The sequence below is a fragment of the Vollenhovia emeryi genome, unplaced genomic scaffold (genome assembly GCF_000949405.1).
Source record: "Vollenhovia emeryi isolate VEMERY1.0 unplaced genomic scaffold, V.emery_V1.0 DF939158.1, whole genome shotgun sequence".
Classification (NCBI taxonomy): Eukaryota; Metazoa; Arthropoda; class Insecta; order Hymenoptera; family Formicidae; genus Vollenhovia; species Vollenhovia emeryi.
The window spans coordinates 1,553,231-1,578,535 of record NW_011967208.1 but is presented as its reverse complement, the minus strand read 5'-3'; the positions used below and the strand labels follow the sequence as shown (position 1 = coordinate 1,578,535).

At 40.9% G+C, this 25,305-nt stretch overlaps 1 protein-coding gene across 5 annotated transcripts in view; it reads right to left on the bottom strand.

The window, feature by feature from the left end:
- LOC105564923 (teneurin-a) overlaps window positions 1–25,305 on the bottom strand; it is a 348,995-nt gene that overhangs the window by 257,780 nt on the left and 65,910 nt on the right. For 4 of the 5 annotated variants that reach the window (XM_012017701.1, XM_012017704.1, XM_012017703.1 and 1 more), the window contains 2 exons: window positions 23,727–23,753; window positions 21,729–21,902 (listed from right to left, as the gene is read on the bottom strand). In XM_012017701.1, the coding sequence (XP_011873091.1) occupies window positions 21,729–21,902; window positions 23,727–23,753 (201 nt within the window). The remainder of the gene's footprint in view (window positions 1–21,728; window positions 21,903–23,726; window positions 23,754–25,305) is intronic. The other variant, XM_012017705.1, reaches the window with a different exon arrangement.

The following is a 25,305-nucleotide window of genomic DNA, read 5'->3' as shown; positions in this document are numbered from 1 at the left end:
GAAACTTGGAAAATGTAATATCAGGAAATAGTTTACGTTTCTGGGAAAGACAAGCAATGTTTCGAGTAGTATCCGAGAGCTGCCAGATCAATTTCGTCCGATGTTACGCAAATTGTCCTGATCCTGGCGACGTCCTCATATTAATCATAGAAGCCACCCTCCTTCACGGGGTGAGCAGCCGCTCCTCCAACCTCGAAATTTGCTTTCTCTCCCTCGGATTCTCGATCCGCCCTCCTGCCTCGGGTTTCGTCCTTCTCCTCTTCCAGTCCATATATTCTCCTTCATCTAGCGAGCCGCATGATATGTTTAACGTTGAATGTAATTTGAAAGATAACCTGTCTGCGCAGCTTGCTTGCCCTTTTGGCGTCTAGAAATTATGATCTCGCGAAAATTTTCGAATTGAAAGCGTCGTTGCGTCCTGTGCATTGCACTATTTAGTTTGCCGATATATTGTTTACCGCCAAAATTCGTTTTATTCGCAACGGTTCTGTCTCATTTCAACTGTACGGTGAGAAAGTTCGTGAGACGTTTTAATTCTGTAGTAGATGTTCAGAAAATAGCAAATTGGTACGTTTATTTCATCTTTAATCTTGCCGTCAAGATTTTTATAATTCACAGCTTTGTACTTTTCAGGTGGAATAATTAGGTCGATGTGTATTCTTAAGATATTATTCGTTTTTTCGCACAGTCAATCGATATCGCTCCAATTCAGTTACCAGTATTAAGTTAGCTCCCCAAAATTTAAAAAATAACTTTATACAGCTCATCGTTTACACATGTAAACAATTATTGTATTATCGCATTTTTGCATACTCCAAAAGTTTTTCATATTAGCTCCTCAACTACGAGAAGATGGGATTCAAATCGATAGATTTTTTTTTGCACGTCCTACCTGATAATAAATAATTACACACAAGTAAAATTTGGCGAGCGGTTAATTGCAGTAATTCAGTCTGGGATATGATTAGACCTAACCAGTCATACTTTTCAAATTTTCGTTTGCTTAGTAGCTATTGGATTAATCGCTCGCCAAACTGTATTTGTTTACAACTCTATTATTAACCCTCAGCTGGCACCGTGGGGTATTAAAAGCCCCAGCCTAGTTCAGCTCAAATTTAAGCGCCCCCTTATAGTACGAAGATTGTGCTTGTGGTGCCATGTCTTGTTCCCAGTGTGCCAGCTATGTGATTCTGGTGAAGTGTGCCAGCTGAGGGTTAAGGATACGCAAAGAAAAAATCAAATTGTATGGAAATGTTCAAACAAGGAGCAATCGAATCATATAAAAATTCAATTATTCCTAGTGTTGAGGGGCTAACGTGCCTAATTCAGTCTTATCGTAAAACATTTTTTATCGTAAAGCATACGCACGGCGTTAACTCGTTTTGGGTTCTACTGTATGTATTTCTCTCTTTATATCCATAAAAACTGCAATCTGTTCCGCTTGTACTTTTCATTATATTTGTTGCGTAAAATTGTATTCAGTAATAATTCGTAGCAATGCGAATAATCAATCTTTTTTTAGATATTTAAGCAACTCCATATTAATGCATTTTAATTGTCAATAATACATCTACGGATTACCGAAGTGCAAATCGGCTCTAAATTTAATCTCCCGGTTAAATTATTGGATAGAACGGTGGAAATATATTTTCGGGCAAGTTAGTTATAAAGGTATAATTGCGTGACAACTGTAGTACAGGTTCAAATCCAAATGCAATATCAAAGTTTCCGTAGCCTTTTCATAAATTTAATGTAATATAGTATCTCTGAGTTTTTCGAAATTGATTAATTCAGGGATGATGCACGTTTCGGCTTAACTTTTAACGCGCGTTCGAAGTGTCTCAAAGCGAACACTAATATTTTATCAAGTTCGGAGCTTGCTGCCGAGGGTATCTACGCAATATCGGTGCCAGCCTCGAGGTATGGGGTCCTGCCACGCTAGAACGGCCGTATAATCCCCGATGCGGTATACAGTGGCTGCGTTTACAGTCAAGTGCGTCCGCTTACTCACGATCGTATCTACGCTCTAACTTTAGGCGTTACGTTCGCACAAACCCCTATCACGTCTGTGCTACCCCGGACATCCAATAGCCGGGAGTTCCTAATACGTACCGACCCAACATGGCGACACTTCCCTGAGATTCTCGTGGCGATAAGAATTCCGTCAACTTGGCGCATTTTTCGCGAATAATGTCATCTCTTGAAGATTTTTTCGGTCGGATTCGTACTAGTGGAACGGGATTTACTTAAATGCATGAGTTACTCGATAAAATTGCAATTTATGTCGGAATAAACAGAACAATCAATCAAGTCAGTTATTAAATATTATGCAATTCTGTTACAGAAATCGGTAGCGCGATGATCAGATGAAACATCCAAAATGTGGCAATGGAATTTTACATCAAATGATAATCAGTGAGGAAGAAAACAGTGCACGGACCGCGTCTCTTTCGGTGAGTCTTCTTCTTTACAATATCACGTGAGACATAAATGTGGAGATTTGTGGTAGACCCGAGGCAATTATATTTAATATACTTTAGATTTATAGCGGGAAAAGGGTTATACTGCGAGGCGAGGATCTCGTTTCGCCTCCCTTTCCGTTTCTCGCGTTTTGACTTTTATCGGTTTTTTTTGTTCCCAAAGTATACAAGCGCAACTAGTTATCTCCACCCTTTCCGGCGTTTCCTGCGGGCACACGAATGGAAAAACTGCTTCGTGACAGCGCGGGCAGGCAGTGATTCGTCACTCGCTGAGTAGCCAGACTCTCGCGTCCAGTGATTTCAGTTTGGAATTTTTTTTCGATATTTCACAGTTTGCCGATAGCGGTTCTTTTGTACTTACCTATTGACCCTTTGTCAAGAAATTTAACCTTTCGTTAAACGTCCGGGAAATAACGTTTTTTAATTATAGTCGAAATAATGCTGGAGCAAATTGTTAATGTATTCATTTCTCGTTAGTTTAAACGCGCAAACGAAGGGTACAAGTATAATGGCAATAATTTTTCCAACCTACGAGTCAATTACAACACGTGAACAATTTTTATATCATTATTGAACAGGTGTAACGAATATGTTTTATACGTAATAATGTTAAAATATGAATTTGTTCTTTAACTCGGTAACGAATAATAAGTAATAAATCATATGATTGTGTCCGGATAGATGAATTTTAAATAATACTTAATGGAAGCTCTCATGGCGCTCAATTAAGATTGGAATTTATTGAAACAAAATATCTTCTAAAATTCGTTTGACGTGAAATTCGTTCCATAACGCGAAAAAAACGATACATTCTATATAAAACACTTACTTTTATAAAATACCAAATTATTTCATTATTAAAATTTTACTTGTAACCTATTATAAATTTATGTTCAAGAGAATTATATGGCTCTTGTCGACAACGTAGTTCATAGACATCTAATGCAACCTCCTTACATGGCATGATATGTTATTTTCTTACATGCTTATGGAGAATATCGTTAATTTCACCATAGGTTTTAATTTGTCGAGGGTCTTCCTCTCCATTCAACGCTCTGAGTCATAAGTCGTGGATAATAAAGTCTATTTATTAAACTGCCTCGAATGAGGTAATTTAATCTCCCTCCGTAGGTATTCTATCTGCGATAATAAGAACTTTTATTTCCGAATGTCATCTCGTTTATTGCGCAATATTATCCGGCGGCGCATAATGAAATTCCTCAGGTGTAAACGCCAATCGAGTAGGAATATTAAATCGACGAAATCACGTTGTTTACAAACGAAATATAAATCGAATTTTACAAGAGAAATAATGAGGAAGATATACCTTTGATCGCACTGAACTGAGCATATTGTACCGTTAATAAAACGTAGATTCAGACTCCTCGATATTAATTCATTGCTTTTGGCTTCTGTCTGACATATCCAATATTTAATACGTGTGAACAAACATGAATGTTACAAGGAAAATTAAATTTATTTTAAAATCGATCGAAAAATTATCTCTCTAAATTACAGTCACCGGTAAACATGCAGCATTTTTTAAACAACATTTACAAATATCCAAATAAGGAACTTTGAAGTTCTTGATTTCATTGTATAAATTTTTTAAACAACGTTGTATAATACAACGCAATATAATATTATATATTTTATACCTTTAAAATGCTTTAATAGTATGTTCCAGAGATTAATTAAAATCGATGAATTTATCGTATAATTTTCTTATTATAAACTATTAAAAAAATAGGCTGATAATATCGCGCGTAATTTCCGCCTAAACATGCAATTTACACATGTACCAATTTATTATCCTGGTTGTAATTATAAAAGTATTAAAATATTGAGTGAATTATTAAGTGTAAAAAATTATTAAATCTAATTTCTGAGCCATAGGAGTCAGTAACAGAAGATAAATCGGTATCGGTACAGGTGCAATTAAAAGGCTGAACGCGATATCGAAACAATATCGACATACCACTAAGTTTATTTGGAATTCTATTAAGATTATCATTCGAAAACTATGAAATGTCGATATTTTTATTTTAAAGTGTTGACTATAATCTCCAGAATACAATGCCAAACTATCGTAGGAATTATCGAAAAAATGCACAAACTCTGTAATAGTTCTATACTGGTCAATCACGATTACACGGTACACGATTTTTTTATGACCCGCGCTCGTTTACCGTCACATCGATTTTCCCTACCTGTCGCGAGCTGACGCACCACGAAATCGTCGTGAATAGAAGCCGTCGCACTTAGCCCGACGATCGTAATCTCTCACCTCGCTTTTACTGCCGCAATGAAAAGAATAGCGATCGTTTCTTCGCGCTTCATCGTCGCTGTCGCCGGTTGGTTGGCTTCGTTGCGAAAGGAATCCGCGGAGAGAACGATAGGGCGCGCAAAGCGGGAGAAGGCCCAGAAGCCCTTCGTGATTTCCTATTAGCACAGATATTGCTTCACGAAGGACGAAAGTAATAATTTATCCGGGCGTGGGCTCGTAGGGTCGCGCTTCCTTTCTCGCCCCCCTTCTCATTCGCTTTCTCTTTCTCCCTCGGCCTATTCATCCCTCGTACCTCGCCTCTCTCGTTCTCTCCTACTCTCCGCGGTGCTGCTAACCGCCTCTGAGCTTAACCCACCACCACCACGTCCGCCTGGTTCATTGTAGCGCAAAAATAAGTGAGTGTATGATGCACGAGCGCAAGGGGAATTATATGCCCTGTAAGTGGAAAAGGAAAAAGGGGGGTTGCCACGGACTGCTCTCCAGGGGAAGGGAAGGAGGGCTAGCTGAATACTTTACCGCGGCGACGCACATACGACGGAGAACGTGAATTTTCTCGTTTTCCTGATAGTCCCTCTCCCAACATCTCTCATTCGGCTGTCTCCTCCACGTACCTGTTCTTCTCCGTTTTTATTTTCTTGGTTCTCTCTCTTTCTCTCTCTCTCTTGGTCTCTAATCCACCTTCTTTCTTTGCCCATATCTTTCTTTTTTTTTCCTTCGCCGGCCGTGCACCCCTTCGGCCGCGTGCAGACGAAAAAGCCCGTGCAGAACGGACGGACGGAGTTAATCCTTTACGCGCGAGAAGCAAAAGGCGGACCGCCGTCTCTTGAGCTTCACGGGGCTTTGGCGATTATGCCAGCAAAAAGAGGACTGCTTAGGCAGAGCTCCTGCAAGCGATTGTTAAATATCCGAACATGAATATAGTAGGAACGGTGAAATACTTGTGCGCGATAGTACGAACACGTCGACGCTTTGATAACGAACGTTGATGCTATCCAGCTGAATTTCTCGCAATTAGAGCACGGTCTTTATTTGAATTTTCTTTTTAAAAGATGCTATATCAACGGAAAAATTTTAACTTGTGCTTTTTTCGATTTTTGAACTTGGAAAATGATTACGTTTTTTTTATTAAAAACTTTTTTGTAAATATACCTTTGCTTGTCGATTACTCGTGGTTCATTGAAGTTTAATTAGTGCTTAGAGTTAGACATTAAAATAGTAAGAAGGTATCGTAGAATTAGATGTTAGAACAAAGCAATTTTTCTCTACTGAAGCGCCAACAAAGATTATAATTTCAGCTAGAATTATTGCTGCCGTCTTTTGTTTAGATTGTTCATTTTCTCTTTGTTACGGCACAGATCAAGTGACTTGTACTTTCAAGAGAATTAAAACATTTGACAATGCAGTTTTTATTACAGACAGCAATATAATATAATATTATAATTATTCAGTAGAATTATAATTATTCTCTTTCTGTTTCGCCTCTAGAGATTACACATTTGTTTGACACTGTTGCATATATATCGCTAGGAAACTAGGAAACAAGTTCTCTTTGACGAGTACACGTTATCTCGAGCGTATTTTCATTAGGAACAGCGCGAATTAATTAGCATCTTCTTCCTTGGCGATCGATCGATGGGTGCAACGCACACCTCGACGAGCAGTCTCGAATCCATAAGAAAGTTGTTCGACTTGCTAGTTTCGCGCGTCTGACAAACTGCGATTCGCGCATTTCTAGAAATAACAGGTCGGAAAGGGGTCGCGATAATTATTATTATCTAGTTTGTCAAACGGTTAGGGCAGATGTCGTCGCTCCGTGTCTCGAAGATGCGTCATGGATCTCGCCGGCTGCCTGAAGTGAGCCAAGATGTAAATCCCATTAGCGAACTTGACGCGACTTCCTGGCCCGAGTGCCTCGACGCGAGGTATAGACGATGCGCCACGGATGCGACGACGACGGCGACGTCGACGAAGAAGATGACGACGAAGAGAGCGATTGCGGTAGCAATGGCGAAAGCGACGGCAATGGTGACAGCGCTGACAGAATATACGAGGTAACGATTCGCTATGCGAAGTCGTTCGCTCCGACGTATGTAGATATGTGAAACAATATTTATCTTATAGTCGGCAATACAGTTCCTACGCGGACTTCTTGTATGAACAATACGCAACGCCAAGATACACCGTAGCCGCGGCTAGAACGTGCCGAGTTTCGAAATGTTGGTAGGACAACAGTAACTGGATATTTCGGAAATTGAGAGAAATGGAACTGTCTGCGTGCTTTCGCGTAACTTCATTTCTGAACTCCCGCACTTTCGGGAATGTACATAGATTAATGAGAACAATATATTTTTTTTCGCGGATAAATAGCGGATTACATTTTCCATGAGATACGAATGATAATCAAAGCAAAGCCATTACTTTCGCTACAAAGTTAAATGCGGTTCGCAAATTAAAGGAGCACTTCGCGGACGCGACGTGAACATCACGGGATTTATTATATCGTTAGAGCGTGAAAGCAGGGAATATTTCTCTCCCGGTACTGCCTAGGGGATGCGTCACCCCTCTGGCCGACACATCCCGGCCTTCCCCCTTTCATTTTATTACGAACGGACGAACGTGTCGTCGATCCTCCGCGGTTCTAAAATCTGCAAATATATTACAGACAAAGGAAGGGCAGATTTAAGAAAGAAATAATTATGCTCTTATCATTACTTTTAAATTATTACTTACAGGCTGTAGAGAAAGAGGTTTCACAGATGCTGGAAGTATCGTGCGCTCGAAATAATGAAAATTTATTTGTACCGAACGAAAGAAAAAAACGTTGCAATGTAATTGAAATGTTTTATCTTTAAAACTAGCGATTCGCTTCTAATCGCCGTGAAAAATGGCGTAACACGTAGAGTGCGACGAGAACTTGAAAAGTAATATTCGTAATCGATTCTACGTTTCCGAGGCGAGATAAACACGACGTCGGGCGACGAGGGGGATGCAATCTTACAACGCCGTAACTCGCTGTGCACATTACGTCGTCGTATCTCCACGGCGCCGCGATGGATACGCGTACGCACGCACATGTAACACACGTGTATCCGGTATGCGCGCGAGAGGCGAATTTGCATGTCAATATCTTCCGAGAGAATAAATCCATACGTATGAGGGAAGAAGAGCTCCTTAAATTGGTAATCGCGGTCTACGGAGCAGCCTCCGCGTTTATCCGCCACCGCGTAGCGAAATTACGCAACAGTGCGACGTCTTTCGGTGACAACGCGGCGCGCAAACATCCGGTAACTCGATACCGGATGTCTCGCGTGTGCAGAGATATCCGTCCCGCCGCGTTCTCGATTAATTTGCAAATTTAAATGCACGCGCACGCTCCAGCGATTGCGAATTGCAAGCGACTGTCTCGAGGAAATTTTGCAGAGGCGCAGGAGACAAATTCCTCGTGTGTCATCCCCAGCGTGTCTCTCTAACGTGTTGTACTTCCATACATATTTAACGCGCATGGATAAAAAAATATTATACGCAACATTCTCGAAATAGTAGCGTAAAATAGCTATAGTCTGGCGAAGTATACTTGCGCGCGCGTGTACGCGTGCGCATTTATTGAAATACCTGTTTGACAATATTAATACTCTGCACATTATGACATATTTATGAAGTAGAATTACGAAGTAAAATACGTTAACGTGAAGTTGATAATGTGTATTAATACAAAATTAAGTTAGAACTTACTGGTCCAGTATTCGTGTTTTATCGGGTTTCGTTTTTTTCCCCCCTTAAGGAACATAAAACCTGCGTGCTATGCTCGATTGTTTTACAACGAAAGCTACAATTTCAATCATATATTATGAATTTACATTTTACACACGAAAATACAAATGTGTAGCCGCGATACAGTTCCGATACATAAATGTATGTTAAATTCAAGCTAATTCGCTATTCTCTCAGAATGAGTTGGGTCATCACGAGATCGTTAATGTTAACGTAACTCCCTACGATATGCAAAGTTTCTAGCAACTAGATCTGCTACGAGATCAGCTGTGAAAGAACCGGGGGATTGAATGTAGCTCGTAAGCTGAGCCAGCGATGCTAACACGTATCTACGTGGAAATTAGGGCACATAGCTAAAGCCTGTAAAGCGCGCATCTCCCGTCATTTATACATGAAAATTTACGTCTGCATTTTACTCGCAAAGCCATTCGAAATAACGGCTTAAACTAATCAGTTTATTTTTTTCGTAAAGACCGCCGTTTTCATTAACCTTTTTATTAACGGAAAATGTACGCCATGCGAGCATAGGGTGCATTTAAAATATTAAAACACCATCCAGTGTCGGTTCGTACGTTCACGTGTGCAGCCTGCAATCAATTATTCCTGACATTTTTGTATATTTTTCGGTACATAAAAAAGAAGTATTACGCGGGGATGTAATTGGCGAATTAACATACACGCGAGGAAGAGATTGGCACGTGTTAATCTTTTGCTTACAAAGGCACGCCGTTCCACAGTGTCAGTGCGCCGAGGTCTATTTGCATGGAGACGTCTAACGTGTCGAGCGTAGCAAGTCGCGAAATTCCACCAATGCGTCCTCCGTAAATATTCATTAAAAGAGGGAGGCAGTCTACTCCCAAGTCGTTGACGGTAACGTTAAAGAGGACCTCCCGGGAGAAGCTTGCCGCTCTCATCCCGGTTGCCGGTGTTGCGGAAAAGTGCCAATACCTTATTTCGCCGAGACGGCGAAATAATCTGCTATGCATAGCTCTGCCCTCGCCGCGCGCTGCGGTGCGCCGCCCCGTGTGCCGCACACATCGCCATTATATTTTAACTTCTGCACGCCATTTACCAGCGGCCGCGCCACCGACGGTGTTAAATTCTGTGGCAGTCGGCTTGGCAACGATCGCAGCCGACCAGACAGGCAGTTTCAGGGGGTCTCCACGAATCCCCGGCGAGCCTTAGTCCGGAATCGAACGTAGCACGCCGCGGCCTTTTTCACCCCGCGCACTCGGCTTTTTGATTAACCTATGCATACTTGAAATCGCCTCGGCGCGATTTCCCGCGCATGAAACTTTAAACGGGCTACAGTCTGAAAAGAAACCGCGCGGCTTTCTTCCGGATGTAATTTGGCCGCTATTGCCGGCAATCGCCGGCGGAATTGCGTAATACCGAATAATTACTTCGCCTCGGCTACGAAATGGCAAATTAACGATGAACGACATACGATCCCGATGTGCCTCGCAGCCTTGGATTAAGTGCTTGGTTCAAAGTAAATTGATTCGCGTATGGTATGCTGGTAATCGACTGTCGTGTTCTTCAATTTTTTTACTGTCACATTTTCACGCGTAATCCATCAAATGATAAAATGTAAGATTACACAGAAAATTCACTTATCTACGATTTGTTTGCGACGATCGGATCGTTAGTTCGCCCGTGGCCTAATGAGCATCTCGGAGACGAATTGCGGAGACCAGCTCAGATATTGATGGAAGGCGTTCTTATTCTAAGCGATCGTAAAGCGAACGAGGAACATCAGCGAGGGTAGTAATCGATAAAAGGGCGTCTCCTCGTTAATACTGTTCGAAGCTTAGCTCATTATAAGCTTGCACGTGTTACATGCATAATGGCTGCGGAAATTAGCGAAATTAATGGTGCGCCGAGTCCGCGAAGTATTAAATAAGTAGATTACTTTAATGGCCGCTACACGGTGGTCGCTTTAAGCGTGGAACAACCTCTTCGTACTCTTCTCCGAGCGAATTTCCATCGTTGTAAAGAAAGTGCTAGGAGCAGAAATTTTTCGAATATTTAAGCACATCGGTACTCGAGGAAAAGAAAATTTTCTTAATTCATAAAGAAAAGGAGACGCGAGGGATATTTCATTTATTTATATATTGAGTTGTTAACAATTGGATATATTTTTAAACAATTGTCGCATAATCTTACAAGAGTGTCTGCCAAGATGGTGGAAACCAGAGTTACGTAACGATTATATGCCGTGTTCAAACAGAAGGGGATTACGTACACGTGATTGCGGGGAAAACCTTTCATCGACGAGCAACGAAAGAGTTTGCCCGTACCTGTATAAAGGGAGGGGGAGGGGATATCTAATAATGCATTAATGAAAGGTCAACCGCCGGCATAGCCAGACTTGCGGAGGGACGAAAAGAAATAACGAGCAATAACGGTAGTTCGCGTTCTTCGAATATCCCCGGCGGCTCAGATTCTCCGCACTCGCCATCTCCGCGCGACTATATAAACGTAATGTACTATATAAATACTTTCGCCATGAGAGACGTGAAAGCAGCCCCGCTTTCTGGTGCCATACGTTTCGTAATTATTATCGCGACGTCGATGCCGCAAATATCTTTGCTAATTATCCCGCGTGGCGCGGCCAATGGCGCATGGCGCAGGCCGCACGCGGGGTAGCTTTCAGAATGTGAATAATGGCCGGGGGAGGGACTGTCATCGGAAATAATACGAGGAGGCCAGCGGGCGGCGGCAAGATTGTGTGAAGACAAAAAAGAAGAAGGGAGAAGGAGAAAAAGGGATCGCGGACGGGGACAATTTGCCGAGAATTTCAAGAACGCGACACCTCGATCGACGCGAAATGAAATAAGCCAACGAATATTAATTCAGGAACGCCCAAGAGCAATCGCAGGCGTGAACGCTCGATACAGATTATCCGACCTGCCTTCTGAACGTGCGCAAGGAGAGATTTTCCGCCACGGAATCGCGAGACACCGTTGCACCGGTATTCTTCGATTTTCGATACGCAGTTACAGCGGCCAAAATAATATTGATCAGCATTTAATAATAAAATATTTATTCCTCACGCTATCCTTTGAAGCGAATTGTATCGAGTAGCAGTACACTATCGAGTCTCTCTTTATGCATATTTTAATAACATAAATTCATTTCCTAGATATTCGTTTATGAGTTACAATTTTCATTGGCTTAGTGTCTTGAAATTATAAAGCAAAAGCAATAACGTAATATCGTGTAACGTGTAACGTAATATCACTATTCAGCGCCGGAAGACCTTTGTTTCATGCAGCCACGGGGAACTTTATATCCCATTTCGCTAAATCGTAATGCGCATTCGCTCTCTTCATAGCGCTTTCAGGCATCGCGAAGATTATTCGTGAGTAGGCAAAATCTTTCACCCCCGTGAGCGCGTTTTCGCGCAAACGAAATTCGCGCATAAAGCCGATCCGTAGAAAGCGGCACGAAGCTCACTGAACACCCACGGAACTTAATGTGCCGTGTGTGTGTGCGCGCGCGCGCGCGCGGGTGTATGCGTGACAGACACATATGTCCGTGTGCACATACGGTCGCACGTGTGGCACCTAGTGGTATAACGCGATATGGTCACGCCATCGCCTTTGGGATTCTGCCGGTTTCCCGCATGCAACTTATGATCGTTACTAACGGAACATTATGTAACCCGCGATAAGCGCATAATAGTTCATTCTAATCGTTATTTAAAACGCGCCCCCGTATCGTGCTGGACCTGTTAACTCCTCTGTAATCTTCCTGAAACGTTACTAATTGTATTAAGTCGGCCCTGGTCCCCGAGGCGGCTGCGAATAAATTTACGCCGCTTCACTGTAAAAAAAGGCAGATCCTTTTACGATCTTAATACGTTCGCATGCGAATATTTGGAATTACTCCTTCTAATTAAATGTTAAATACCGCGCCGCATTACGTTAACGAAGAAAGAACGAAAACGGGGCGTCGTGTTAGGCGATCGGATCAATTTCCGAGAGCAGACTTTACATATTTAAGGTACACACACGTACGATGGTTCGTTTTCCATTCAATTAACACATTATTGAAAATGTATTAACTTATGCGCGAGTTTTTAAGGGAACGCGAGCGGCGAAGCCCATCGTTTAACGCTCTGCTCCGCAAGTTTAAACGTCGCGAACTTTATTCATTGGCGTAAATGATTCCCCTAAATTGCATTCGCGAGATTTGCAAACAAAAGTGAATCAAGAGGCGAGAAGCTCGTTGAGGTTTATAAACGTCCAGGCGGCGAGAAATAGAGAGAGAAAGCGAGAGCGAGAGAGAGAGAGAGGGGGGGGGGGGTTATCAGTAATTTGAATATTTATGAAGCGGCGTGAGTTAACCGTAGATTTTTTTTCATTTTAATAATCAACTCACAACTCACAAATTTAGTTCATGTCGTCTAAACGTTCTTCAGTAGCTCGAGCGAAATTGCAGGCGGCACTACGCTGAAATATATTTTCAAGTTATCGTTCCGAGTAGTCAATGGTAGGTAAATAATTTCAAGCGCAAGCATTCGCGCAGAACGATGTCCGTAAAAACAGCATCGGCTGCTATCATCGCTATTTGCAAATATTACTCACATGGGACGACCCCAAAGCGCCGCGAATGGGTGTGCGTACGGAAGATAACTTTGCGTTTTTATTCGAATATCGCGTAGGCGAAGAACCGATATAATATCGCAAACGGTCGGGAAAGTGCTATTACTTTCCCCGCTATTACATAAGGCGTCGGCATGTTCGTATTACGATTCGTTTTGCCGGCTCATGTGCATTCAGCTGTATGCCAATATCATAAGCTTCGAATTTACTTTCTTCATGAAATCGGTACGCGATCTCGATACAGAGGGAGAGAGACCGGGAGAGTACACGAGAGAGTAGATTTTATATCGGAATTGTTTGGCCCGATGTGACTTGTTCTGCTTACAGCGTCAGCCGATAAACGTTATTTCTCCCGCATTCAGTCTAAATTATTAATGCCGCGTCATTTCCAATTTGTAACGGGTCGTTGCCTTGCCCTGACTAATTTCATCTTCGAAATATTACCAAGCGCCAAAATTTCTTATAAAATTTGCGCGTTCAACAAGTGTCAAAAGTTATTTTTTTTCATTCATGTACTTATAGAATACGTAATTATTTCCACTTCGAAATAACGATTGCTTTCCAATTTACAGCGATCTGATAAAAATAACTTGAATCGCCTCTTCTCAATTTAAACTTTTGAGATGCAAATTTAAATCTTTAAAGTCCTCTATTATCGGAACTCGTAATACAGTTGTAAGACAAGAGGCAAATCCTCTACATATGCTTTATGTGAAAATAGTGAATGTAGAGGTGACTACTTTTATCTAAATGGCAAAATTAATGTTTTCTTTCAAGCCAAGTGAGTTTCCTACAGCTCTGGGGGTTTTCGTCATTTTACAATATTATTCACAAAGACATTTTAACGAATGGGGTAACTACTCGGCAATTTCTGAAGTAAACCAACAAAAAACCATTATCTTGCTCTTAATATTCTTGCGAGTTTATTTGTGGTATTAACAGCAATGGCACGGTATTCTTTTTTCCATTTATCACTGCTTGTTTTGCTGATACCTCGTATTCGACGGGTACACAGTGAACTTAAATTACTGCCTCGGTTTCTAGAGCGTACTAATCTCGAATTAATTGCACAATTCCTTTCTGGTGCTACAGCCTCGCACTTTCTTATTACCGCTTCGTCAGTTTCGTCCTACGAATTCCAGTCGGTCGTTAGAGTACGCCAAAGTCACGAAGCACGATTGCGCTCAACTAGAAATACTACACAAGTACGATAAGATTTTTGGGAAAGTTGAATATAACGGTTAACGACTGACGAACACGCGCCGGAAATATTTCGGCAGCGATATAAATTGAATGCACGACCAGATACTCCGACGCTGCCTCGTTTCGCCGAATATCAAATATTTTACACTTAATTTGCACCAGGTTCATTTCTTCCGGTTTAAATCCGACCGCAATTTTCCCTCTTCGAACAACAAATCGCGAACGGATGTCTTGCCCGTTAATTTATCCATCGAAATTCGATTATCGCGTATTTTGAATATTTGCGGTCTTCGCTCCGCAGAATATCGGAGTTTCCGCGCTCTCAGGGTGGTCGCGAAGCTCGGAAGTTGGTTATTATATTAAGAAAAAGTCTCCGTTAGCGGAAATTGGATTTCACTTTTAACCGCGAGATGGAGGTTGCTTAAGAGTCTGCTTCGCTGGCTGGATTTTGATTGTAAACTATTCTATCTCGTTTCCACATTCCGCGAGCGAACCTCCTCGCGCCATCCGGCCGCGCTCGAGCCATAGGCAGTCGTCCGCGTACAGAGATATTATTGGAAAAATATATCGACGCTATAAAAGCCGTGGAAGCCTTTAAGCTGAAAATTGCTTTCAGCCGAAAGTGGGTGTTCCGCCTCTGCAATATTTTTCCGGAAGCTAATATTCGATTCAAGGCGTAAATTCGATAATCGCGACGCGTAAGCGTACCGCATTAAATGTGGCATTAATGCCACCCCCCTATTTCCATATCTCTCGTAAGAGTGTGCGTTGTTATGCTCAACGTCGCAATTTTATTTTGGCCAGTGTTTGCTGACTGGAAGTTGATGAGTATAATTCAATGATTATGTATAAATGATTAACATCGAATATTCCTCGAGCATTCTTAATCAAATTTTTATATTTGTATTATCCCCTTGCGGTGAAAGTTTACAGTCAAATTTCCCACAGTCGATTATAATCATTTTTTAGCAAAACAATCTTTTATTTCATTATTGGTCTTTTTTCTGAAAAATTATGAGACGTACTTGCTTTATAATATTTTTAATTTTGATTTATGATTTATTGATTAAAATCTCTATTGATTGAATGGTTATTTGTTGTTGTCCTCTAGACGGGAATCACATTGTCGATAGAATATGTAAAAATTTCGTGACGCACAGCACGTATTCTTGAGCGAAAATAGTCTCCCGTTTCAACTTGTGGACATCTTATAAATTTTCACGCGAGCCAAGCATTGCAAAGACGATAAGTATTTCAGTTCTCCTAGGCGGCGGCGCTATTGTTGTCTGGACGATAAGATCTCGTGCTAAATCCAAGGCTCGCATCGGTACCACGAGGACAGTTTGAGTTATGCTGCTTGGTACCACAATGAGGAAACTCGGCAGGGGTGGTTAGATGAACGAAGGTTAGGGCGCACGCGACAAAGAAAGAAAGTCGAAGCGAAAGAGGGAGAGAGAAGTGAATGGTAAGGTGGAGGATTTATAGGAAGAAACTCGTCTCACGCGAGTACGAAACACCATTAGGCCTTGCATAGGAGTGTGTCTACAATGCAACTCGTTTGTCTCGAATAGCGTCCTCCGAGTACATAGTTGTCCGCCACGTGAAAGAAACGCATCGAAAGCGCACGATATTCACTTCCGAGAGATAAATTACTAGGAGATTATGAGGGAGTAAGACCGGAGTTAGTTATTGCAAGTGTTTACACATGCAGGTATAATTTCTGATACGATCGATACATCACCGTAGACCACGTACAACTTTCCGTAAAACAACGAAAAGCTGCTCGCTCACGTTCGATTATGTTCGTTACTTTCGGCGCATGTTTCACAATAATGGATAATCAATGAATCGAGCCGGCCCTATCTCTTCCGTAGCGCCCCGCAGAAGCGTTCGAGCCCGGCCAAGATTTATTATAGGCTATAATTCTTATTAGAATAATGCTGTAGAGGCTTCCCGTTACCGTTCGCGCGCCGCATCCGGTAACGCGTGCAACCTTAATATGGGATAGTTTCTCTCTCTCTCTCTCCCTCTTCGTTCCAAAATATCTCTATTTAAAGCAAAATAAGCAAAACGATGTAACCAGTAGATGTGTGCGGTGTAGGTAATCAGCGGTGGCTGGTGGATGCAGGAACGACGGAAATTGCGCGAAACTAGTGCGGGCCCTATACCGGCGGGATTAGTCTGTCTAATGCGCGTCCACCGTTACAGAAGTTCACTCGGATGCTCTGAAATATGAAGTGGCTTCTGCGCGGTTCCATGTTTATTCCACCGGCCATATCTATCTTCTGCATGGTCGAAGTGGCGCACCGGGCGCAGCCAGGACATCGCGTTTGTCCACTTTGAGCGGTCGTACCATTTCGCGGGATCGAGTTAATCTCATGCTGCTTCCTGAAATAGCCCCCCTTCAGCTAAAGACAGAATATTGACGTATTCTGTGGCAGCCTCTCGCGCATTTATCAGATTGCTTATATCTTCGTGCACCACTTACTTCGTATACCACTACGCGGACTTTCGTCGGGCATTTCTCAGAGAAAAACTTCCAACAAAACATCATTAATGAAAAATCAAAGTTGTACATATGAACCAGTTTAGAAAAGTAATTTTTATCTAAAAAATTATGCAATTTTGCGAAATTAATGTATTTTCACGCACAATTCCCAATTACACAAGGCCCATTTATATACTTATTGCTATACATATGTATTAATTAGTCTACTTTAGAGAATCGATAATTGATGTTGCATTATCCTTTAATGAGGACTTACGAATAAAATATGACCTAATGCAATATTCAAGTAAGTGGTGGTGCAGAGATCCATTAAATATAATCTTCTCAAGCAGAAGTATAGGGATTAAATAAATTAGCATATTATGTCAAAGAATTAAAATATTAAGCTTATTTTATCTTATTTAGATAATTAATCACGCAGAATCTAATTTCCCTTTTACTTTAGTTCGCTTTTCTATTATTCCTTTATAATTGAATATGCAGTTTTCCAATTAATGTGTACTCTGTAAAAAAGAAGAGTATAAAAAATTTTCATACTTGAGCTAGCAATAGCAGCATTGTTCAATTCATGATCATGCCAGTTGTAAGGCAAATACTACCGGATTCAAAAACGGCAATGCGTTTCATCTGGCGTGCAAAGCGAGAATTTAATAGCCGATGAGACTGTATCCTCCTATAACGTCCTGAACGTTCTATAAATTGTGGAAAAAGTGTCCTATTATATTCTCGTTGCTGGTGTGCTCGTTTTACTTATCGCCGGAGATGTATCTTGCATCCTTAAGCCGACGCGCAATAGGTTAAAGGCAATTTGTCACGGCACGCGTTATCGCCGTCGTAAACTTTCTTCTTTGATAGTAACTACGCAGAAATGAGCGTACCTTTAAAACGTGTTCGCCGTGTAAATTTAATTACTTGTTTATTAAAAATTAAAAAATTGTCCCTTTCACTCGTCTCTCCTCTCGTTTTTGTGTCAAGGTACAAAAGCGCGCAATATGCATTCATTATTCGATAACGCAGCAAAATATACGATATAACTTTCCGAGACCTCGTGCGATGCCTTATATGAGACATAAAGGGATATCCTAGACGTTTCGGGCGAAAAAGGATCGATACGTGTTAAAGGATGCTCGAGAGGATCGGATACGGGATCGCTTCAATGTTCTTGCAGCGCCAGTGCAAGATGTAATCGAACGGCGTAACGAAGTTGCCTTGAAACGACGCTACGACGTAGGTGCTCGTTCGAAGCGAAGCGATAATGGCGCGTCTCGACTCGCCTCCACGTGGCGTGCGCGCCAGTCTCTAATAAATAGTAATTAGCGAGCCGGTAATTAATATAGAGCAATTCCAGCAGGAGGGCGCGAAGCATTGCGCAGTCCTCGCGGCTCTATCTGCGATCGTCTCTCCGGTCAACCAATCACAACCCAAGACTTCCACCCTCTATAACCCCTCGCCACCCCCTCTTATAATACCCACTTTCTCGTGTGTGCTATGACCTCGGTGTTAATGCGACGATTATACTAATAAAATTTCCGTCCACTTTACGACACGCGGCCTCTATCTCGGCAAGACATTAGGAAGCGAGGAACCCCAGAAGAAGGCAAACATTCGCCCGCCTTTCACCCCCCCCCCCCCCGCGTGAGCAAACAACGGCTCGTAGATCGAGTTCATCCTTGGCAAGATGCGAAAGTTCGGAGCGGAGAAGGCGCGGTAGTAGAAATTCCCGTTGGAACTCAAAACGATTAAAGGGATCCTTTGAAGCGTCATATCGTGGGGCGGTGCCTTCTAGAAAATCAGCTGGGGTAAAGTGGTGTGTGACGATCTCCCCTCGGTAGCAGCTAATGACCTCGCGCCTAGTTTCAATGTAATTCATGTTCAGTTTGATATTGTGCGCGTGGATAATTAAGCAAACCCATTTATTCTGAAGCTTGGTTGTTGGCGCAGTATTTTGCGTTTCCGTCAATTTCGTCAGATTTCGAACGTGCTGGCGATCAAAGCGACGCCTTATCTCCACCCGAATCTTTAAACTTTAACACTCGCTGTGATTACGAGGTGTGCCATTGCAAAGTGAAAATATATCATTGGTATCTTACACATAGAAAGATATTGGGAAATTCTATATGCGGTGTACAGCTCGGCGGCATCGTTTTCGCCATAAAGTCGCCGGACAAGCAAGTTTCACTTGGAGTTATATTCATAATTATCTTGGCAAATGCTTCTTAACGAGAGAAAGAGATGCGCGGGGAAACCGAGTGAGTGCTTCGCGTACGCTCCGTAAACTTTACAGAACTATGGGTGGCCACTTGTACTTAGAGCAAAGTTATGAAGTGTCATTAACCAACTGCATGTAACTTACTTAGTCCGGGTGCATCTCCAATCTGTTCATTACATGACTTTCTCTTGCTATACTCACTTCATAAACAGCCACGTTATTCTTGGTGTTAACGCACAGTCTTATCTCTTAATATTATAATGTAAATTCTTATATAAATGGTTATGTCCTTTCCCGCAGGAGTTCTCGAAATTAATATTGCACATTTCTCACATGATATATAGCGAGAAATTAATAAAATCATTATCTCTATTCAATATAAATGCAATCGTTGATATCGCAAAATGAATAGAAGTCTCTCCAGAGTAATCCTCCGTTACTTATTCACGTGACTTTCGATGAGCATATCCCGCGAAAGAGGCATTGAGGGAGTTATCTGCCGTGCACCGCGTCGCTGTTGCGCGACACCGCTGCTCCCCGAGGTGCAACAATAATTATTTCTAATTTCCAGTTATGCAAAAATGCGCGAAGCTTAAGTACCGCAGATAATAATATCGATCTCTCCCTAGACAGTCCCGGAGATAACGTGAATTTTTCCTCGCAAATTATCTGCTCGACCGTCGAGGGTAAAAGCAGTCTCTCGAAATGTTTTCAATAAGTCGAAGCTATGTGACTTTTCGTTTTTTTCATATATAATAACTTTTAAATATTTCGATTTATTGTATATAAAATCTATCTAATTGCGTTCAAATGTACATACGTGTGCATCATACCGTGGTCGTTTGCAAGTTTGGAAAACAGCTACGCATAGATATTGGCTTGCTGATAAAGAATAAAAATTTTTCACGCGTAATATAATAAACGAAAACTTACTCGTCGTGACAGAAAATAATATCACAATTCGAAATTACTAGCGCAGTTCTTTCAATCAAAATTATAACCAGCTGTGCCCAATCATATTATTTGTCCGTTATTTAATTACCGGCGAAGAAGAAAATTATTATTCATATATTTTGAAATGTTTGTGGTTCTGATACTCATCCTTTCCCCTGATTATAATATTATTCGGAAAATATTGCATTTTGTGTTTCGCGTTACTGGATGTGCTCCACTAGATTCCTAAAATTTTCGCACTTCGATGCGTATCGATAAATTTGAAGCAACAGGATTACAACATCGCGCCAATTTGCGTGCGCATTTACTATCTCTATGGTGCTTGCATTAAATACTGTTTCGTTGTGTACGTGAACAATATACGAGTAACTTTCAATAATTTCCCGGCAGCTGATTTGGTACCACATAGCGCATGCGTATTTTAGCATGGGATCATATTATATTCACATAAAGCGTAGCTATCCCCCAAGATTTGTCTACACGAAATCTATGTTTATATGCAGCACGTGGTTTATATTAATTATTAGTAATTGACGCGGAACCAATATTATTGAATTGCACTGGACTGAAAGCGCGCGCAGTTCTTTGCGCGAGGGCGAATCGCTGCGTTCGGTCAAACTTTGCGCTCCGTTAAAACGATACGGATTATCGAGAATGCATTACAATAAATTCCCGTGTAAGCATAGTGAGCCATGTGAGCATTCGATATACTGGCAAAACACTTGTCGTAAAATTCGAGTGATCCCGTGGAAATAAAGTGCGCCGAATAACGTTTTGTTTGTATTCCCATAAAAGATCACGGATTTACGTTTTTTTTATTTTCGTATCTTTTTTTAAATTCGAAATGCGCGAGAACACTTTTCAGCATTCGAGTTATCGTAAACTGTATCGGTAGATTAAACGTGCGTATCGCACAATTACAATTTCTTATAATTTTAAGAAATTGAATAATCGTGTATAATAAAATGTTGCAAATTATAATACCGACAGCCTCGTTAGCTGTCATCGCACACGAGTAATCGCGCTTGTTAATATATCGTGTTTCTATTATTATATAAATGTTTAGCACAGTGGTACGTGAATCGAATGTAACCATACGTTAATCGCGCGTGTATGTAATCTCCGTGCACATGCACGTTCCAATGTTCAAAATCGTCACGACCAGTACAAACGATGTTTAGTCACAGGAATATACTAATGGTATGTACATAGAAATATAGAGAAACGAATATACGCTGAGTATATTTACAATGAATTAACGGGTGCTTTAATGCAAACCCTCCCCCTTAATCTACACCCCATTAGTTTAAACAGATACCCCATACCGCTGCGTACACATCTGCACATCTACATAATTGGCGCCGGAGCATGCACCAAATTAAACATTCGTCGGTGAAAACTGAACCGCGTCACATAACGGTATCCGCGACAGTGGAATGGATCATGTTACGATTCAATCGTCATTATATTGCTCTTTTCATGGAGTGCTCGCGACGTTGACGTTCGCACATGCATTCATACTAGTCTATGGAGAAGTAAATACACACTCGCGTACGAATTTTACATGGGAAATCTTTTAGAGGAGCCTGTACGCGTTTAAACCTATTAACAAAATTAACTTTATGTTGTATCTTTGGTTCGTAGCTTAAAAATAGAACTTTTCCGGACACAATTAAAACGTGGCATCGGGTAAATTGTTACTTACCCGAGTACGTCTCAGTCGGCATTTGGTCACTTGGCACAGTGAAACTTCCTGATGCGTTCGGTGGGCAACCATTTCGGTTTTGTTGCGTGCGTAAAGTATGCGTTGCGTGTAAAGACGGTCCACGCGGCGGTACTTCCGGTGGCGCGGGTTCCGGAGGGGAATCCCTACCGGTATCTGAAAGTGCAAAATCGTATTTCTTTCCTATTAAAATGCACATTGCTCCTTATAGCGCAAATCACGCTTTAATAAAACGCATGAATAATATTTGTTAAATAATGTGCTAAACAACATCGATATAGAACGTTATATTGCGTAAACATGTGTGATTTAATATTAGCAACTTTGTGTGAAATTGTATCGATTATGTGAGAAATCTAACTATCTGTTAACGTTGATTGATATGAAAGAACTAGAGAACATAACTATTGAATAACCTTTGAAGAACTTCGATAATTTTTTTGATTTCTCAAATAACAGATTTATTTAACACACCAATAAATTCAAAATATCCGGTGTTTATCTTGTGAATTATTGATTGTATCGGTGTAATTCCATCCATTGCATCGCGATATTGTTCTCTCTTACGTGGCATTCATGAAATTCTAGTCTGCCCGTAGAAACGCTGCGAGCAATTAAGCGGCATCAATAATTAGGCATCTCCTCGTAACATTTTATGCATGCAAATTCAAAGAATCTATCTGCCATTACACGAAATTGATTACCCATTATAGGCGAAGGAATATACAAGGAAATACTGAATAATAGTTGAGTACTATAATTGAGACATTAACGGCGTATATTGCTATTCCGGTGCCATTATTCATAAATGCACATTAAAAGCTGCGACAGCGACACGACGCAATGCGTTACGTGTTCCGCTTTGTGTCGTGCATACACGTTCAAGTAATCCACATGCATCTACGTATACATTAATAATGGATGTATTTTCTGAGAATGTCGTAAGTTCTTGCGTTTGAAACATAGTAATTGTGGTGAGTTTCAATAGGGCAATACTAAGAATTTTCCATTTCTACCCTTTCACCATTGGCCCTTCGGGGCTCAGTGTTGCGGGCGTTCCCGTAGTTAAGTTACTTATAAAGTTGTTGAAACTTGAAAGGAACTCCACCAAAGAATAATTAAAGTTACCTAAACATAAAGAGCACAAAAGAATGCCTACCGGGCATGTTGAGGGTAACAAAAATATTTGAGGGTCTACCCACGAAAAGCTCGTACCTTATATCAGAGGGGGGGGGGGACCAATTGATATTCGAAAACATTGAAACGCGGTTTTATAAATTCTACATCCTTTTCATCTCTGGCATTTTATATCACTTGCGCGGGCGCCAGTTATAGCGAATTAGCCAAAACAGCCGACGATGACGCTATAAACCGATACCATGTTGAGCATATATACATAATTGGAGCAATGTATAACCATTAAAGGTTGTTAATGTTACAGAGCACATTATTGTAAATCAAGTTTAACTGCAATACAGTGGTCTATCGCGCTTTCGTGAAGCTACGTAACTTGGTTGTGGTAACTCGGATGTGGGATAATGGAATTTCGGTCCCTGGTCCTGCGGATTAAAATCTATTAAGCGAGTCGTTATAACTTATGGATGTGTGTTGTAAATGTCAAGACAATTATTCAAGCCACATAATAAACAATAGTTTAGCGTCTCATAATTGTCGCAATTCTTTACATCGGCAAGCGAGTCAATGGCTAGCTCCGTTTAGTAGTCGACGAGACAAAAGGAATATATATTTAATATCAAAGTTTCAGGCAACATTAATGACACCAAAGATATGAGAAAATAATTGTTGAGAAATTAATAAACGAAATATTTGTTTGTAATGTTTTCCACTAATTAGTTTGTTGTATTGCATTATGTTGTTTGTTAACAGATAATTGATGATGGATAATAAGCGAATGCGTATAATATTAACATCAAATCTGTATGCGATACATTCGTGTTTCCCTACAGATTGCTTACATACCTGTGAGATAAATAGGCCTGGGTAGACCTGTGCGTCAAGGAATGTGCAGAGAGAAAAGTGCATTAGTGCGGGACTGGCATGTGCACATGTGAAAATTCCGACAAAGAATTACGTCATGCAGATGAGATGTATGATGAGTTAGTTGAAATTATTACACACGATAGATTTACATTACAACAAATTTGCGAATTATAACAGCGAATTACAAAGCATTGAACATAATAAACGATTACAGTTTTCCAAATTCGTATCCGCATATCAAAATTCTATCGACAGTAATATTAATACCGATTGTAAAATAAGTGACTAAAAAAATCATTAATAAATAGTACTAATTTCTCTCCTGGAGGAATTTTCAGTTGATTAATCAATGCAAAATGAACGCTCGAGATAGAACACAGTAGGTGCTATTTCGTGATTAATTTAATAATTTTACGGGAAAAACGAGATCACAAATGCATTTTAGAGTTTGATTGAATTGGATGACATCGAAGGTTAATGCAATTGTCATGCATGTGAATGATAATGATATATCTGCAATATTCGCTTTCGCTTCCTGACAAAGCTTTGCATCGAGGCTGTTCTAGATTTTCAACAATTTTCGCTGTTATCACTTGACCAGATCGAAGTCTAATTAATCGTAGAAATTATGAACGCGATAGGGAAATTATTTCTGCGAAGTCATCTGGGAGCAGCGCCGATATTTTCCGTAATAAGCAGTAATAATCGCTTAATTAAACCGGACCGTGAAATGCGCAATGCGTAGCTGTCAGCGCCAGCCGCGTCCGTCGCGTATCTCGGACAACTTTACCGTCGAAATATACATTTGTTCCAGTTATTGAACAATTTGCCGGCATCGTTCGAGTGCTCGGAACACCTGTAACGCTCAATTACAAAGTCGATATCGCATTGACAACGGGGTAGGAAAAATCTCGAAACCGGTACTGAGCCGTTACAGAGAGGGGCTCCCCTTTGAATCTGTGTTACTTTACAGACTTATACGTTTTTCATAACGGTGCGTTACAAGTCGCGAGATACACTCCGTCTTCGTGATAGTTACATTGCTTTACGTACGTACGCGGCACGATGCAGCAGCAAATTAAAGCCCGGGAAAAGTACATATTTAAAGATGGTTCTTCTGAAATTGCGAAATATGCTATACGTTAACGTTAAATTGCTAGAATGCGGGTGAAAGAGTTAAAACCGGTTAAATTTAATCCGACGGCTAAATTGCCAAAAGCAAAAATATCTCGCAGCGAGGGCAGCGGAATTTGATGAATCTCCAGTAGATCAATTATATCGTCGATTGGCAACAAACAATTTTATTATCTATTTCTATTTGATGGGTATATTCGATATCATCTTTTTTTATACGTTTCGCACACATACACATAAGTCAATTACTTGTTGACGTAGCATGTGAAGATCTCTAGATTTGTTGACTTTCGCGAGAATTCTACTAAACGACTTATTGTGCTGTATACCTATGTAAATTCGCCAGCATAACTAATTACACAGCAAGGATAGGAGATAACACCGCCTACATGAAGGTTAGATCAATACGGTTCCAGCCAATTAT